This window comes from Sorex araneus, chromosome 3 (genome assembly GCF_027595985.1).
Source record: "Sorex araneus isolate mSorAra2 chromosome 3, mSorAra2.pri, whole genome shotgun sequence".
NCBI classification, from domain to species: Eukaryota; Metazoa; Chordata; class Mammalia; order Eulipotyphla; family Soricidae; genus Sorex; species Sorex araneus.
Genome location: NC_073304.1, coordinates 238,065,703 through 238,084,033, shown reverse-complemented (window position 1 = coordinate 238,084,033; position 18,331 = coordinate 238,065,703). Strand labels below are relative to the sequence as shown.

Genomic DNA, 18,331 nt, shown 5'->3' with positions numbered 1-18,331 from the left:
GCACCGAAAGTGAGCAGCAGGGCCCCGGAGGAAGCCGCAGGGAATAGGGTCAGCCCCGGGCCCAGGGTGGGACGTTTGCTGGGGGCCGTGAACCTCCCCAGGCCCAGCTTGGGGGCTTTGCAGGGCCGCCTCGGGGGCCGCCGTGGGGCTGATGTGGCGGCTCAGGGACCCGAGGCTCTTCGTGGCTGGGGCATCTCAGATGTCCTGTTGCTGGAAGTTTCTGCCATGGGGTGGTCTCCGTCATGCCTCCGTCATGTCTCCGTCGTGTCTCCGGAAGGGCCAGGGGCTCCCTCAGAGCTGCTCTCCGGATAATCCTGCTCTGGGGCGTCCGGACGCTCTTCCTGCAGTGGGGGGTGCAGCCAGGAAGAGCCAGTGTCAGACATGGTGCCTGTGGCGGGGCTCCTGGGGTGGGGTCGGGACCCCCGGGCGGTGGAGCTCGCCCTGCCTTGGCCAGAGGAGGCCGAGGCCTTTCGCCTGCAGGCGTGTTGGGGCCGGCCTTCCCGGGGTGCCCTGGACCCGAGGCCCTCAGCCCGCATGCAGTGAGGCAGGTGATGTGACCGAGTCCACCCCCGTCCGGGGCCCGTGAGTGAGTCCTAGGGAAGCCCCGGGCCCAGCCTGAGCGTGCACGCCGGGACACCCCTCCCCCAGGAAGCTGCTTCTCCCGTGTTGTTTGGTGGTGGTGGGGGGGGGGGAGTGACCGGAGTCGCGTGGTCGTGGGGACGGGGTGCCAGCGCTGCTTTTGGCCTTTGGTTTGGTTTTTGCTTGGGGCCCACCCAGCGGTGCTCGGAACTGACTCCTGGCTCTGTGCTCAGGATTGAGTGCGGCCGGTCCGAACTACGCGCAAGGCCTCCCCGGGACCGGCTCTCCGGCCCAGGAGCACATGTTTGGCCGTGGGGGAGACAGGCCGGGGAGGTGGGGAGTGTGCTGATGGGGACACGGAGGCACAGGGGGATGGATGCCCGCAGGCGGGCTCTCGGCCCGCCCAGCCCCTCCCGCGGACGCCCCCGGCCTGCAGTGTAGCCGGGTCACAGATGCTTCCTGGGCCAGGCCTGCAAGGGCGCGGGTTCTTGGAGGGTGGATGGTCAGGCTGGAAACGGGACGGCCAGGCCGGGTGGTGTCGGGGAGGGCAGCTGGCACAGACGGGCCCGGGGCCGCTGGTCCACCCGCAAGGGCCTCTTCAGAGCTGCACAAACTCCCGTCTCAGCCTCGGGCGCAGGCACAGCCCGGGGGGGGGGGTGGAGGAGCCATGACGGTGCCCTGGGCTTCTGTGAGGGGCTTCCGCTCCCCCCACCCGAACCTCACCCTCACCCTGGCTCCAGCCCCCCAGGCTCCTCCCGCTAGCAGCGTCCCCGCCCCAGGCCCCGCCAGGCCCAGGAAACGGTTCTCCCGCCCCAGGCCTCGGTTCTGGCAGCCGAAACAGCTCGGGCTCGTGCCGAGAACAGGCGGCCCCTGGGCCTGCGGGGACGGGAGCAGAGGCCGGAAGAAGCCCAGTGTCGCCTCCCTGGGCATGGCCGGGTGCCCGCAGCCACCAGCCTGGCAGGCAGGGCAGCGGCGGACGCAGCTGTCCTTGGAGGCGGCGAGGCCGAGTCCCGGCCCGGTGCCCTCTGTCCCAGCAGAATATCGGGTTCCTGGGGCAGCGGGGGGCGACGGGGCCTCGGGCCAGCTGCAGGCCGGGCCCAGCCCGAGGTGGTGGCAGCGTGGGAGGGAGCGTGGGGCCCTCTGTAACGGGCCGTGTGACAGGGGCCTGCTCTCCCCGCCCCTCTGCCCCCGAGTCTAGGGTCCTCCTAGAGTGACCCGCTCTGGGGGCCTCAGGCCGCCCCCGCACCCGACTTCCTCCGGGGCGTCCCAGCCCTCCTCCCCCACCTCTGGCCAGCGACGAGGCCCCACTGTGGCTGGTGACACCTCCCGGGCTGGCAGACACCCAGGGAGGGGACAGGCAGGGCGTGCTGGGCACTACCCACCTGCAGCCGCCTGGACGTGGCCGTGGGCCCGAGCCAGCCACCCGCATGGTGCTCCCGTGGGGGCCGTAGGGTCCCGGGGCTGCCACACGGTGACCCCGAGCTCCGCTGGAGCTGCCGTCGCTCAGGGCGGGCGGGGGACCCGAGGCCCACTGTCCACTCACGGGCGTGTCCCCACAGGAGGTGGGCGCCGGGGGCAGAGGGCGAGGGGCTGCGGCCGCGGGGGCTCATGTGTCGGGAGCTTCTCCCCTCCCCGCAGAGGGCTGGGGACGGGCTTCGCCCCACGTGCCCGGCCACACCGCACGGGCACTGCCCCGAGGCACAGGCTGGCACCACGGGCGGCCAGGCCAGCCCCAGAGTCACCACCCGCAGGGCGGCCCCAGAAGGCACAGCTGATGGGTGCTGCCCGCTGCCCGCTGCCCAGGCGCCCGCGCTCTGCCCCGACACGCCTTCAGGGACAGGACTTGGTGCTTGGGTTGCGGGGTGGGGGGTGCGGTTCCCTGGTGCCGGGTCCCAGCCCGACCCACTCTGCAGCGCTGGGCCCGTGCCCGAGGGCAGGGCGGGTACGTGGCGTGTGTGTGTGTGTGTGTGTGTGTGTGTGTGTGTCTGTGAGTGGCTGTGTGTGTGGCTGGGGGGAGTAGGTGTGAATGTGGAGTGTGGGTGTGTGTGGGTGGCTGCGGGTGGCTATGGCTGTGAGTGTGTGTGTGTGTGTGTGTGAAAGTGGTGGTGTGGGTGTGTGGGTGTATGTGGCTATGTGTGAGTGTAGTGTGTGGGTGTGGGTGTATGTGGGTGTGTGGGTATATGGGTATGTGTGGGTGTAGTATGTGTGTGTGTGGGTGGGTGTATCTGGGTGTGTGGGTGTATCTGGGTATGTGTGTGTGGGTGTGGGTGTGTGGGTATATGGGTGTGTGTGGGTGTGTGTGGGTGTGGGGGTGTGGGTGTATCTGGGTGTGTGTGTGTGGTGTATGGGGGGTGTGGGGTGTGGGGGTGTGGGTGTATCTGTGTGTGTGTGTGTGGTGTATGGGGGGTGTGGGGTGTGGGGGTGTGGGTGTATCTGTGTGTGTGTGTGTGGTGTATGGGGGGGTGTGTGGGTGTGGGTGTATCTGGGTGTGTGTGTGTGTGGTGTATGGGGGGTGTGGGGGTGTGGGGGCTGTGAGTGTGTGCGAATGTGTGTGGTTGTGGGGTGCAGCCACTGCAGGGTGGGGAGCTTGGGGCGTCTCGAGATGCAGGTGGGGCCTGACTCCGTGCCCGGCCCCCTCTGGGCAGAGGCTGGGCTCCCAGGACAGGCAGGCCCTGCCCGCACCTGCCCCCCGCGTCGGCAGCTGTAGGCGGGTCAGGCGGGGTGAGGGGGGGACGCTGCACAGATGAAGGTCAGCCTGAGGCCGGGCACAGGACGGGGCGTGCACCCCGGCAGGGTCCGCAGGCCGGGGCGGAGGTCAGCGGGCAGGCCCGCCACTGCCCGGTGCTGTGCTGGCAGCTGTGCGGGGAGGCGCCCGGCAGGGGCGGAGAGGGCCGGGCTGTCTGCGCCTGCCCTGCCTCAGGCCAGCTCGGAGCCTCCAGAACCGGGCTTGAGGCTGTCGGTCCAGTTCTCCGCAGGACCCACCTGGGTCACCGGGCATCACGGGTCCCCGAGCGTGGTGCACTCAGGCCTGGAGACGTGGCACCTGTGCGGTGGGTGGGGGGGTCCTGGTGCTGTCGCCAGGCAGGGCTGGGGACCCCGCCCTGTGGCAGAGCAGACGCACACGCTGGCTCCGAGCACTTGCCGTCGCTCTGCCTTGGGGGTGGTGAGACCCTCGCGACCCACACTCTCTTGGTGCTTGCTTGCTAAGATAAAAGGTCGTGATTCCAATCTCCCCCCCTAAAGAAAAAATGGAACAAAATAGAAGCTTAGAGAAGCGGAAAACAACCCCGAAGAGCAGGAGCGCGGCTGGCGTCTCTCCAGGGCAGAAAGGCCGTCCTCAGCAGAAACGCCTCGGAGAGACACGCTGCCCGGGCCAGGGGCGGGGGTCCCACAGGCGGGCACGCTGAGGGTCTGCTCGGGGTCTGCCCAGAGGCCAGGCTCGAGGGTGGGCCCAGGCCCTCAGCTCTCTACAGACGCTGGGGACCCTGGCGGGGCTCGGCCGGGGGCCTTCGGGGCTGTGGCCGCCTGCACCCCCCCCTCGTGGCTCTCTCAGGACCCCGTGGCCAGCCCGTCCCTCCTGGCCGCCAGTTCCGACTGGGGGCTGCGCCGAGCTTGCCCAGGGGAGCCGGGCTGGTGTCCCCGAGGCCAGGCAGGAGTCGGCGGGGAGCGGGCGGCGGCTGGAGGGGCCGGAACCTTCCAGGGAAGGAGTGGGTCGGGCCCTGACCGGGTACAGGGAGGGGCGCCCAGCGGGGCCGGGAGAGGGGACGGGACGGGGCCGGCTCAGAGACCTCACCCCGCAGGTGAGGGGGCCAAGAGGGGACCGTGCGGGGGAGTCTGAGTCCTTTGGCCGTGGCTGTCGTTAGGGGGCATCGCCCGGCCCCCTCCTCCGCCTCTCGAACCCGTGCAGTCGGCTCTGCCCGGCCACTGACTGGCAAGACTCCCCAGTCCTGAGCCGCGCGTGGATCCCCGTCTCTCCGCCCCGCACCCTCCCTGCGCTGACGAGGCAGCGGGGACAAGGCCGGGCCAGGGTCCCCGTCCAGGGCAGCCTGGGGGACTGAGCCTGCCACCCGCCTCCCTCCCGCCCCCTCCGTCCTCCCCGTGTTTCTCCCTCTTGCCTCGTGCTCGCCCGGCACCCCTGTAGGCCGAGGGGGCCGGGCCTGGTGGGGGAGGCCCGGGAGCTCCCCTGGGGCACGGCGGGCAGTGGGTGAGGGCTGGGGGCTCCCCTGGGGCAGGCGGGCAGTGGGGGAGGCCGGGCTCGGCCCTGGCCAGGAGGGTCGTCCCAGACCCCGGTGCGCTGGCCTGCCCCGGGCCCTGCTGGGCTTCAGTCCCAGGGTCTGAGGGGAGGGCAGAGGCTCTCGGAGGGGTGGGGGGGGGGGCCGGCCCGGGACGCCTTTGCGAGTCCTGGGCGGGTGCCACGGCGCCTCCACAGCCGGGATTTACCTTCATCTGAGCAGACGTGGTGGCTCTTGGGGCCCGGGGTGCTGGGCAGGGGGCACGCGTGTGCTCACATGCTCTCCTGTGTCTGCACGCAGTGTGCTCTTGTGGGCATGTCTGCGTGTGGCGTGTGCTCGTGCACCCGCCCCGCGTGCCCCCCACCCTGCGCTGTAGGTGGTTCCCTGGGCCCGCCCAAAGCTCCCCCGGGGGGAATCCAGGACCCCCACCCCCGCCACTCGGAGATTGACTAAATTCACCCAGAAATGCGCCGCGCAGCTGGGGGGGGGTGCTTGGCTGAGTCTGTGACGCCGCGAGGCCCCTCCCGGCAGCCCCCACGCCCCACCCCTGCTCCAGCCCTGGTGGGGCCTGCCGGGAGCAGAGGGTCCTGGGGGCTGCTGGTGGGCCCCAGGGATGCGGAAGGAGGGCGCCCCCCGGTTTGCAGAGCCGGGGTCCTGGCACCGCTCTCTGCCAGTGTGGGCACCTCGGTTCTTCACACCGCCACCGGCCTGGGCCTCGGTTTCCCTCTCTGACAGTCCAGGCCCTTGGACCACCTCAGAGCTGGGGCTCCCCCGCCCTGCACACCCTGACTCAGCCTCCCTCTGGGAGCCCGGCGTGCCGGGGCGCTGGGGCGGGCACCCTGGGAACCCCGAGGACAGCAGGGCGCAGCCTGCAAGCTGAGTCCCCACAGCCACCCTGTCCTGGGGGGCCGTGGTGTCGCAGCTGCCCACCCCCCCGGCAGGGAGTCCAGCCTGTGCTCCTTCGGGCGTCTCTGCTCCGCGGGTCTGCAATGAGAAAGGGAGAGGTGAGGAACCGACCGCAGTGCATTTGCGAGCGGCATTGTGTCGGGCGCTTAATTAGACCTAATTAGACTAATTAACTTTCAAATGAGAAACCGGGGTTTCCTTCCCTGCCTCTGCCCTCCCTTCCGCTCCGCGCTCCTCGTTTGGAAAATGAAACGAGGATCAATATTTGAACGGTTCCCTGCAGCGGTGGGGGGGGGTGGGGGCCCCACAGGACTGGCAGAAGGTTCTGGAACGCAGAGGGGGAGGGCTTCCCCCGGGGGCAGAGGCCACGGAGCCGGCCGGGTCCAGGTCAGGGCTGGACCCCAGGAGGCCTCTGGGCTGAGGCTCAGCCCGACTCCGGGGCCGGGAGCACTGTGGTGCGAGCTGCCCCTGCCCCTCTCCGCCGGACCGTCCCAGTGCCCCGAGTGTGGACGCAGCTGCCCCAGGAGTCGGGGATCCCAGGGGCCGCTCTATCGCAGGGGACAGGCTCTGACCTGGGTTTCCCCTCTAGACTGGGGGGATCGAGGGTTCCCAGGGTGACCCCCAAAACCAGGCAGGGCTGCCGTGGGCTGGCGTGGGCGTCCGCAGAGTCCCAGTGCCTGGCCAGGCTGCGGGCGGGGGTGGGGCCCCAGCCTCCTCTCACTCCCTGAGCCCCGAGCCAGTGGGTGGCCCCGTGCCTCCCCCTCCCCCCTTTCCTCTGCCTCAGGCCCAGCTTCCCGGGAACGCGAGGAGGCCCCTGGGACGGCGGTTCTAGGTGGTTCTTGGCCCGGGGCCGGAGCAGCCTCTTTGGCCTGGACACCAGCGGGCAGGGCCAGGAGGGGGCACGGGCAGGGGCGCGGCCTGGGGACCCCCGCAGCAGCCCTGCACGCCGCACCTGGGGGCCGGAGAGGGCTGGGCCGCCCCACACTGCCCCTCTGGCCTGTTCCGAGGACGGCCCTGGAGGACCGGGCCCTGGGCAGGGTCCGGCGGTCAGAGAGGGGCTCGCCCTCGCGGCAGTCACCCTTGGAGCCGGCTTCTGGGGGTGGCCCCCAGCTGGGTCTGCGCCCCCCCGTCCCGGCCGGGAGGGGAGTCTCTGTTCTCGCCTCTGGCGGGGCTCGGGGTGGGTCGGGGTCCCGCTGTGCCCGGCCGGTGCACAGTGAGGCGGAAAGTGAATCTGGGATTTTCCACCCGGCCGCCTGCCAGCCCCCCGTCCCGCCCGCGCCACACCCCCGCGACACCCCCGGGCTCTGTTAGCACAACTCGGTTCAACTGTCTGATCAGTCCCGAGGAGGTCGGGGTCAGTTTCCACGGCTCCTTCTTCTCCGTTGAACTAATTTAACTGCACGATTGTTACAAATTCCATTTTATTACAGCCCTGCTTCTCGGTCCAATTGAATTACTAAAATCTCATTTTCTCAGAAGTGCTGAATGCGTAATTAGAGGAAAAATTATACTCCCGCCTGCCCGCTAGGCCGCGCCCGCCCGTGGGGGGGGGGGCCTGTGGTCATCCCGTGTCCTGGGCTTGGAGGGCGGGCTGGGGTCCCCACGCCCGAGGCCAGACCCCACAGCTCAGTGTCGCTGGAATGCAAGTGTTCAGGCGGGGGGGAGGCGCATTGTCTCCGCTTAGGAATTAGCGATATCCGCGGGCCGTCGTGATTACGGGGAAACTCAGTCCCGTCCCAGGCCCCCCGGCCGCGCTGCCTGGGAGCGAAGCTGGTGCCGCCGCAGCTAATGGCCCGGGCAAGGGGCCAGCAGTGACCCTCCGGCCGCCGGCGAGTGGCAGGGGTGGGGCTCGGGGGGCACCTGCTCCGTCTGGGCCGCCCCTTGCTGGGCGTCTGGGCGGGTTCCCTGGGCCTTCCTCCCCGGGCCCAGCTTAGTGGGGGTTGCGATCAGGGAGGCCCCGGGCCCATCGCTCAGCCCAGGGCCCCTCGTCCTGGAACGCGCGCCCAGGTGTTGGCTGTCAGCAGCCTGGCGGGGTGGGGTTTCGGGAGCTCAGTATCGTCCCCCCACTTTGTTGCTGGGACCCCCCGGGGTCTCCCAGCCGGGGCCTCACAGGACGTGGAGAACGTGGGCCTGGGCACGACCCTCTGAAGGCGCAGCCGACCCCAGGACTCCCACCTGGCCTGTCTGACGGGGTCAGCCCGGAAGGGAGAGCAGGGAGGGCAGGGCAGTGCCGGGGTCCAGCGTGGGGGCTGTCGCCAGCCAGGTCCGGTGAGGGGCACGGTCACTGGGGTACAGTTTGGGGCCGTTTCCTGGGGCACAGAGAGGGGCAGCTACCATGGGTGTGGTTGCGTTCACGGGGGTCCACGGAGAGGCCACTCGCCCGTGCTGATGCCCGTGGCAGGGGCCAGGGCTGCACACCAGAGGGCCACCTCGGGGTCACGGCTGCACGCGGCCGCAGCCCCCAGGGAGCAGCTGCCCTTGCCGCGCCCCCTCCCCGTGGAGGGACACAGCGGGCGCCCTGGCCCCTGGTGGAGGTGCCGGGCACTGCTGGGCAGGACGGCACGGAGCACACCTGGGGCTTGGTGAGGTCGGCCCCTGGCATTTCTCAGTGATGCCAGGCAGGTGAGCGTGCCGGCCTGGGCAGTGCCCGGCCCGGTCTGGGATGCCCACGCTCCCGGGCCCTGGGCACGAGAGGCGCCGTCTGCCCGGGGCCTGGACGCTGCGAACTCCCCTGGGGACAGGGAGGGACACTGGTGGGGACCCGCGTGGGCTCCGGGCATGAGGCACCAGGGGGACGTGCCCATGGCCAGGGCCAGCACAGGCTCCAGGCAGCAAGGGGTGGGCGTGCAGCCGCCGAGCCCAGGGCCGATGCACGGGGCGGGCAGAGCTCGGGCCGAGGGCAGCCCCGGGCGGGGGCCCAGAGCGGGTCCACACTGGCTGCCGCGGGCTCCCGCCCGGCCGTCCCGGGCCCGGCCGCAGCGGCCAGACAGGGCGGCTCTGCGGTCAGCCGGGATGAAATCCACCCCTCCCGGCCGCAGCACAGACGCGCTGGCCAAGGGCACCGAGGCCCAGAAGGGCCACCTGGGGGTCGCCGGCCCGGCACAGCGGCGGGCTCAGGGCTCACGTGTGGGGACGCGGTGGCCAGGATGTGGCCGGAGAGGGCGCCGGTGCCAGCGGGTCTGGAGTCTGGGGCGGGCCGACGGGCAGGCCAGAGCCCGTGCCTGTGTCTTCTGCTGCCCACGGGAGGCCGTGGGGGTCAGCAGGGCTGGACTCCCCCACACGCGACCAGGAGCCAGTGGGCCCCGCCCCTCACGGCACAGCCTCCAGCACGAGGCCGGGCTGCGTGGCCCCCCCCGTACCCCCCATGTGCCCCCCACGTGCCCCCCGCGTGCCCCCCCTGCGTCCCCCTCCACAGTGACCGTCCATCCTTCGGGGAAAGCCGGGGTGCAGCCCCCCCCGCCGCTCTGTCTGTCTCCCACCGCAAGCAGCACCCCAGACCCCCAGACCCGGGCAGTGCCCCCGACAGCTGCATAGTGCTGGACACACAGGCCCTCCCGGGCGGCCCGCGGGGGCACGGGGCTGGCACTGCCCCTCCTGCGGGGGAGGGGCAGGGAGGCCAGACGCTCGCTCAGCCCATGGCGGCGGCGACATGAAACATTCATGCAGTAAACGGGGCGCGGCCGCAGCCTCATGCATATTTCAGGGCGCCGTGGGATGATGATGTGCAGCCGGGCGGGGGCGGGGCGGCCCCCAAGCCTGGCAGGGCCCCTCGGCCCCTCCCCCCTGCCTGGCGGCACTCAGGTTTCAGCGTCCGTCCGTCTGTCCGTCCGTCTGTCCGTGTGGGCAAGACTAGCCCAGCATCTCGGCTCCCTGGACTCGGCTGCCAGGGGCCCCCCGTGGGGGCCACACCCAGCCGTGCCCATGCCCACCTGCCCAGTCTCTCCTCACCCGGTCCCCGGGCCTGACGGTTCTGGGGAGCAGGGGAGGGCCGAGACCCCGGCTTCCGGGGGCGCAGAGGGCACCCCCTCCCCTGAGGAGAGCCTGGGCCGCAGCCCCGCAGTCTCGCTCCCGGCCGCCTGTCCCCCTCTCCCTGGCTGGGGAACTTGGGGGCTTCCTGGAGGGGGCGCGTGGGGGCGGGGTGCAGTGGAATATGGCCACGACTCAGCACGGCAGGCGCAGTGCCCCGGCCCCGGGCCCCGCCTGGGGGCTGCAGTCGCTTCCTCACCCCCTTTCTTGTGCGTATGCATGAGTGTGAGAGGGTGCATGTGTGCGTAATGTGTGTGTGAGTGCATGTGTGTATGTATGCATGTGTGTGTACATGTGTGAGTGTATGTGTGTATGTATGCACGTGTGTGTATGTATGTGTGCAGTGTGTGTATGCACGTGTGTGTACATGTGTATGTATGCAAGTGTAAACATGTGAGTGCATGTGTGTATGTATGCAAGTGTGTGTACATGTGTGTGTGTTGGTGTGCTGTGGCTGTGTTTGGAGCGGGGGCGCAGTGTGGCCGTCTCAGCCTGTGGCGCACTGCCAGCCCCAGGCTTAGCGGGGGCACCCCGAAACCCCACAGTGGCCTTCTCAGAGGGGCACAAGGTTCAGGCAGTTCTAGAAGGTTCTGTGCCTCCCTAACCGCACCCTTGGGGGTCTCTGCAGGAAACGGCAACTCCTCATTTCTGGCCACTGAGCCCAGGGCCCCCTCAGCACCCCCAGGATTGGCACGTCGCACCCCTGCAGGCAGACGACCCCCGGCCTGGCAGGGAGCAGGGCTGGGTGCGAGGCCCCCAGCCCAGACGAGCTGAGGGGCCTGTGGACACGCCTGGGAGCCCCGGCATTGAGCCCCCCAGCCCCTCTGGGCGTCCAGTTTCCTGCTACCCTGAGGCCCCCCACGTGCCGTCTACGCCCGCTGCCCAAGTGCTGTCCACTGCCCCGCGCTCCTGCTGCCCCTGTGTCCCCGCCCCAGTGCTCCCTGCTTCAGTGCTCCCTGCCTCACAATGCTCCCCCTAGTGCTCCCCGCCCCCAGTGCTCACACCCCCAGAGACCAAGCTGAGTCCCCAGCGCAGGCTGGCAGTGTCGGGGCTGCCCCCAGGACCGGCTCCCCTGAGCTGAGGTCCCTCTGCCCCCAGGCCGAGGCCGGGCTGGGGGTCCGGCTCAGGGCCCGACTGGCAGGGCCGAGGCTGGCGCCAGCGTCTGCGGGAGGCACCTCCACGGCTGCCCGGGGCTGCATCCCCTGCCCCCCGCCCCCGCTCAGGTGCCCCGCAGCCCAGCGCCCCCCGCACGGCCGCCACACACCCTGCCCGTCCATCTCACACTCCCCCAGGGGCCGACCCGGAAACCGTCCCCAGGGTCACTGAGGGGCCAGGGAGCCGAAGCTTCTAGAAGCCTCCAGTCCTGCCCCCTCGGGGTGAGGCCACAGGGTGCAGCGAGGGGCGCGGGGCCTGGGTGCAGCCTGAGGGGAGGGCAGGGCGGGTGGACACGAGTGCACAGGGCAGTACGTGGCCACGGGAGGGGACGACGGTCCCGGCTAGTGACTGCGGCTCAGCGGGAGGCACCAGGGCCCAGCCCAGAGGGGCAGAGTGGACGGACACTGGCCCACGCACACGGGCCACTCCTAGATCCTGCCTGCCTGGCCCGCGCACACGGAGCCCTCCCCGACTCCATGAGGGCAGGCCTCCCCCGCTTCTGTCCCCCCCACACACTCACACAGAGACACAGACACACAGACACACACATACACAGACACACACATACACAGACACACACACTCACACCTGAACACAGACACACACACACATATACATACAGACACACAGACACACACATACACAGACACACACATACACAGACACACACACTCACACCTGAACACAGACACACACACACATATACATACAGATACACAGACACACAGACACAGACACACACATACACAGACACACACACTCACACCTGAACACAGACACACACATATACATACAGATACACAGACACACAGACACACACATACACAGACACACACATACACAGACACACACATACACACCTGGACACAGACACACACGCTCACACACATACAGATACACAGACACACAGACATACACAGACACACAGACACACACATACACAGACACATACATACACATATACATACGGATACACAGACACACAAACACAGACACACACACGCTCCCACACACACAGATACACACACAGACACGCAGACACAGACAGATACATACACAGATAGATACACAGACACAGACAGATACACACACACACACACACACACACACACACACACACACACGCCCTCTGCTGAGCCGGGCCGGGCCGCGGCTGTTTGGTGTGGGCGCTGCGGCATTTTGGGTAATGAAATATTCACAGGTCAGTGGTTCCCTGAGAGATGACGGCTCGTCAGCGCCTCTCGGGGAGTCGGTTTCTCCCCCGCGGGCTGTTCCTGTGACGGCGTCAGCGAGAGCCTGGCGGGAAGGCGCTTGTCAGGGCCCGGGCAGCCGCGGCCCCGGGACTGACCAGGGAGTCATGGACGCCCCCCCGGGACTGACCAGGGAGCACCTCAGGGCTGCCCAGCTTGCGGCAGATGCCGTCAGGGCTCGGGGGGCCCCTGGCTGCCCCCCAGGCCCGGGCAGACCCTGCCGTCTGCACCCCCGGGCTCTGCTTCCTCACCCACCGTCTGCCCCTCCGTCCCCAACCGGGCTCCCGGGAGCACTTGCCTTCCTCCCCGGGAGCCCGGGGCCGCCCTGCCCCCCCCTCATTGTTTCTCCGGGACCCGGGACTGCCCCATCCCGGCCCTTGTCCTGCTGCCCTGCCGGCACTAGGAAACACAGAGGCGGGACCCCCGTGTGGGACCCGAAGGCCCCAGTGCAGCGGGCAGCGCCCATGGCCACTGCTGAGACTGACCAGAGGGCCTGGGAGGGGTCCAGGCGGGCTCGCTGCTGCCTGGCCACGGGGCTTGACCACAGATCCGCCCCCCGGGCCCGCTGCCCGGGCACTCCAGCCCTGCGGGGCCCGCTCAGGGCAGAGCTGGTGCCGGGGACGCTTCCCGCAGCGTTCGAGGGGGCCGGTCAGGGCCTGGGCCCTCTGTGCAGGGCCTGGCCGGGTAGGCCGGACTCTTCCCCGGGTACCCCAGACAAGGTCGCGGCCTTGCCACCCAGTGGGGGCGGGCACCGGGCAGCTACTCAGCACCGCTCGTGTCCCTCCCCCTTCAGCACCGCTCTCGTCCCTCCCCCCTCCCAGGACGTGGGCGCTCCGGGGTGTCAGGACCGGGTGGTGTGGCCCAGCCCCTCATCCTTTGCTTCGGACCCTGGAGCTGGGCGGGCCTGGCCCAGGTGGGGCCTGGTCTGCTGCTCTCGGCGCCGTCCCCCTGCTGTTCTGAGGGACTGCCTCGCCCGCCCGCCGGGCCTCGCCTGACCCGCCTGCTGGCTGGCCGGGAACCATCCGCGGGCGGTGTGGGCGGCCGGCTCCCATTGGACATGGGGCATCGAGGGTCTCTGAGAGGGACACGCCCCTGGGCCCTGGAGCCCACCGAGGCCCAGTGACAGCAGGACGTGGGGGCCGTGTGGCAGTGTCTCGTGCGGGACTGGGGGCCCGCCCGGCCCGCCCTTGCTGTGGGCATGTGGGCACTGCGTGTTGGAGGCAGGGGTGCGGCTGTGAGCGGGGCGGCCGTGATGCACCCCCGGGTGCTGGCGGGCGTGGCCGGGGCACAGGCCCAGGGCGGGGTCTGCGTGGCGGGGTGGGCTGCTGGGCCGGGGCGTGCCCGGCCGTGCGTGGCAGCACGCGTGTGCGCATGGCCGCCGGAGAGGAAATATTTAAAAATGGAGTTGTCAGCGGCTGCCGGGGGCCGGCCGAGTGCAGCGTTGGCAGGACGGCCCCCCGGAGGGAGCGTGTTTGTGCTGAGGGCGCAGGGCGGCCGGGAGGGAGCGGTGGAGCCGACTCAAAACTTCATTAATTAAAGAGATTCATTAACGAGGGACATTTAATCAGCTGGAGACCAGCCCCGCACACGCCGCTCCCTCGCCAGGCTCCGGAGAAACGGCCGCCGCCCGGCCGCCGCCCCCCGCCTCCCGCGGGCACCCGGGCCGGGCAGGGCGCCAGCAGCCTGGCAGCGGGACAGTGGCCGGGGCCGGGCTACGGGGCTGCTGCCCACCCCTGGCAGCTGGGCGCTGGCCTGGGCAGAGCAGGGGAGACCGTGGGAGGGACGGGGCCTGCAGGGCGAGTCTGGCCCAGCCGTGATGCGTGGCGGAGACACAGCTCCCCGTGGGCAGAGTCAGGCCCACCGCGGGCCAGCCCCGCAGGTCAGCCATGCCGGTATGCGAGGCTGTGATGTGTGTGTGGGCACAGAGCACATGTATGTAGCAGGGTGCACACACGTGCTTGGGAATGTGTGTGGGAGAGTGTACGTGGGCATGCGTGTGTGGACACACTGGGATGTGTGTCTGGGCACACGTGTGCACAGGAATACATGTGTGGGGACCTGGGAATGCGTGTCTGGGCACATGTGTGCACGGGAATGCATGTGTGGGGACACGGGTATGTGTGTCTGGGCACACATGTGCACAGGAATGCGTGTGTGGGGACCCGAGCAGGCGTGTCTGGCTCACGTGTGCACGTGTGTGCAGTGGGATGCATCATGCTTGGCCTCATCTGCAGTCACCACAGCCACCCCAGGGCTGTGCAGTCTCGGCCGGCCGCCCCCGAGATCGGGCCCTTTCTGCGGCTGTTGGGCAGGCCGGCCTGCGGGTCCCTGAGGGGGCCTCTGGGTGGCGGGTCAGAGGCCAGGGGCTGTGCTGGGGACAGTGTCCGGGTGCTGGGGCCCCAGGCGGGCGCCCACGCTGAGCCCCCTGGGTGCCTGTCTCGCCTTACGCACCCCCCGTCCCAGTCCCTCCCGCGTCACTCCCCGCCGAGCTCCGTCCGGAGAGGGTAGGGGTGCGGGGGACACTCCCCTGGGCAGGCCACGGCGGGTCTGCCCACCTGTGCTGAGCGGAGGCCACGGGCCGTGAACGCCACTGACGGCCCCAGTGAGCAGGAGACAGTGTGGCGGGAGCTGCCCGCCCCTGTCGGGGTCCTGCGGTCACCTGACTTTGTCCTCACAAGCCTGGAGAGTGGACTTCAGGCAGCTGGGAACCGGCCCTTTCCTTCAGCACAGCGGGGAGGGGTCGGGACTGGGGGCCACAGGTCTAGGCGACCTCCAGGTTGGTGCTGGTGTGGGGCAGAGGCTGGGCACGGGGCCCCGCGGCTGCAGGGCTGAGCGGGGGTGGGAAGTTGTGGGGAGCCGGGAGCGAGGTGGTGCACGTGACGGAGAATCGTGTGGTCTGGGCCTTCACCGGGCCTTTTCCCGAGGGGGCAGCGCCCAGCAGGGCCCGGGCTCACCCCCTTCAGCTTGGCCGGGGGCCCAGCACTTCCTGCTTTACCGTGTCAGTGCGGTGCTGGGCACTGACCTTGGTTTCTGTGTCTGCAGGACGTGTGCCCTGGCCCGGAACATCTCGCCCGCCCCTGGGCCTTCGTCTAAGCCTTTGCTCAAACTCCCCCATTCACCTGTCCATCTGTTTCGCTAGCCATTTGTCCAGTCACCCATTTTCCCATCAGTTTGTCCATCCACCCATCTGCTTTTCCACACATCCATCTGTTCACCCATCATCCACCCACCCACCCATTCATCTGCCCGTCGTGCAGACATTCACCTACTCATCCATCTGTGCACCATTCACCACCAGTCTATCCAGCCAGCCAGCCACCCATCCACCCATCCATCAACCCATCCACCCATCTACCCATTCACCCATCTACCCATCCATCCATCCATCCACCATCCATCCACCACCCATTCATCTTATCCACCCATTTATTCATCCGTCTACCCATCCATCCACCCATCCGTCCATCCATCCATCCACCATCCATCCACCACCCATTCATCTATCCACCCATTTATTCATCCATCTACCTGTCCATCCACCCATCCATCCATCCACCCACCCATTCATCCATCCACCCATCCACCCATCCATCTATCCATCCACCCATCCATCCATCCACCTATCCACCCACCCCTCCATTCATCCATCCACCCACCCATCCATTCATCCATCCATCCATCCATCCATCCACCCATCTATCTACCCACCCATTCATCCATCCATCCACCCATCCATCCATCTATCCACCCGTCCACCCACCCACCCATCCATCCATCCATCCACCCATCCTTCTATCCATCTATCCACCCATCCATCTGTCCATCCACCCGTCCATCTGTCCATTTGACTGTTCATCTGCTTCCTCGGGTCTCTGAGCTCTGACTCCCAAGTGCAGCCAGGGGCTGTGCTGTGTGGAGTGCAGGGGTGCGGGATGAGAGTGGGTGACCGTATTCACCGCTGGGAGTTCCTGTGCCTCCCGGGTGGGTGCTGAGGTGTCCCCTTCCCCACCCCTGCTCCTCCAGCCTGCAGTGACCCGAGGGGCCCAGCCCTCCCGAACCATCCAGACCCTTTAGCTGTGAGGTCACCGGAGGGCCAGCAGCAGGCTGGCAGGTGGCCACTCCCGGCCACCCTGGGGAGACGGGGGCGTCTGTGTCTCCAGCGAGGTCTGCAGTGTGGCGGGCTCCACACTCGGGCGTGCTGATGTCCTTATCCAGACACAGACGCGGCTGCCCCCTGTCCCAACCTGCAGCTGTCCCCTGCCCCGGGCCCCCGCCACCCAGCACCCCCCACCCTGCTCGGGCCCAGGCCAGTGTGGGCTCTGCGCCCCCCAGGGGCTGTGGGCGTGGCTGGCGCTGTCACCTAGCCCAGGAAGGACGCAGAGACAAGGGTCCTGGGAGAAGGAAGCCGCCGGGAGAGGAGGGAGAGGCCTGTCTCCCGGGGTCTGGGCCGAGGGGGCGTGTCATACGCCAGTGAGGGGCCACTCCGGGAACCAGGGGGACACGGGCACATCTGCTAATGGTGGAGGCTGGACTTTGGGGTCACTGTGGAGCACGGGGACTCCGGGGGAGGGAGGGCTGGGAGGAGACGGGCTGGCACAGCTGTGGGGGTGCCACGGGACACGGGCGCTTGGCGGGTGGGGTCAGGCCGGCGTGTGTACCCACCAGGAGCTGAGCCTGATGGACAGTGTAAGGGGAAGGACAGTGCCCAGACCCTCCATGCGTGCACCTAACGGACTGGCCGTGCCACTAACTAGACCCCAGCTGCCGGAACCCCCAGGTGCCTGGCAGCGGTTGGTGGTGTCTGCGGTGCCCACTGCAGGGCACAGAGGGAGCCGCTGGCCACTGTGGCAGGAGCATCCAGAGGGGCACAGAAGGGGGCGTGAGGTCCCCTGGAGGGGCCAGGGCTGGGACCGACCGGCTGTGCCCTGCAGGCAGCGTGCCGGGACAGGGACAGCCTGCCTCCTCCCTCTGACTCTGGGCCCCGCCCGTCCCGCACCCAAACGGGGGGAGTGTGTGCTGAGTGTGTGGGACCCCAGGCCAGCCTGGGAGCGTCCCCCACAGAGCACAGGTCCTTCAGAGGTGAGAGGAGGCTCGGGAAACCTCAGGGGTCCTGAGGTGGAGGGGTCCTGGGGGGCAGGTGTATCCTTTCCGGGAAGAAACCTGAGGCTAGGGGTGTGGCCTGGTCAGACCACGCCTCCCAGATAGGGTGGGTGTGGTCAGGGAGAGCCACGCCTCCGTGGGTGTGACTGGATTGGGCCACGCCTCCAGCCTGGTGGGTGTGGCCACCCCAGGCCACGCCTCCCATGCTGGTGGAACGTTGTCCTGGCCGGACCCACTGCTGTCCCCAAGGTGATGGAGGTTCATAAGGCTGCTGTGGAGGCCGCTGGGCAGTGGCCAGGCTGGTACTCCTAGACGTGAGGTTTCAGGTAGCAGGAAGCCCAGGCTTCCACTTTTAAAAGCTTATCTATGAGAAAAAAGAAAGGACGAAAACACCGTGTCTGTGCAGAGAGAAAGTTCCTCGAGCTCAGGTGTGACGGTGGGCTCCGCCCGGGGGTCTCCCAGCTGGCGTCGGGGTGACTGACAGCTGCCGCTCAGCCCCAGCGAGGACCCGGGGCGGGCCTGTGCGGAGTGTGGGGGGTGAGGGGCTCAGGGCCCTCAGCAGGCTCTGGGAAGCAGGGGAGGTGCCAGGGGGTCTCACGGCCTCTCTCTCCCACAGGGCAGCCAGAACGCCACGGCTCCGCCTGAAGCAATGGCCCAGCCCTACCCCCCCGCCCAGTACCCCCCTCCGCCACAGAACGGCATCCCCGCCGAGTATGCCCCGCCCCCGCCGCACCCCACGCAGGACTACTCTGGCCAGCCCCCCGTCCCCCCGGAGCACAGCCTGACCCTGTACACACCAGCACAGACGCAGGCCGAGCAGCCGGGCACCGAGGCCAGCACGCAGCCGGGAGCTGGGGCGCCCCCCGTGCCGGTAAGGCCCCCAACCGCGTTGCTCCCAGAGCGAGCCCCCCCCCGGGCGCAGCCCCCCACTGCAGCCTGCCTGGAACCCACAGCCAAGAGAGGCCTGGACAGGGCAGCGTCTGGGCGAGCAGCGCCATGCCAGCGCGGGTCTCCTGGACAAGGGGCACCGAGGGCCGCCTTCCCCGCCCTTAGGGGGGCCTGGATTGTGGGCACATCTGGCCT

At 68.9% G+C, this 18,331-nt stretch overlaps 1 protein-coding gene across 12 annotated transcripts in view; it reads left to right on the top strand.

The window, feature by feature from the left end:
• RBFOX3 (RNA binding fox-1 homolog 3) overlaps positions 1-18,331 on the top strand; it is a 141,682-nt gene that overhangs the window by 112,209 nt on the left and 11,142 nt on the right. For all 12 annotated transcript variants that reach the window (XM_055133107.1, XM_055133110.1, XM_055133108.1 and 9 more), the window contains one exon: positions 17,865-18,119. In XM_055133107.1, the coding sequence (XP_054989082.1) occupies positions 17,898-18,119 (222 nt within the window). In that variant the 5' untranslated portion in view covers positions 17,865-17,897. The remainder of the gene's footprint in view (positions 1-17,864; positions 18,120-18,331) is intronic.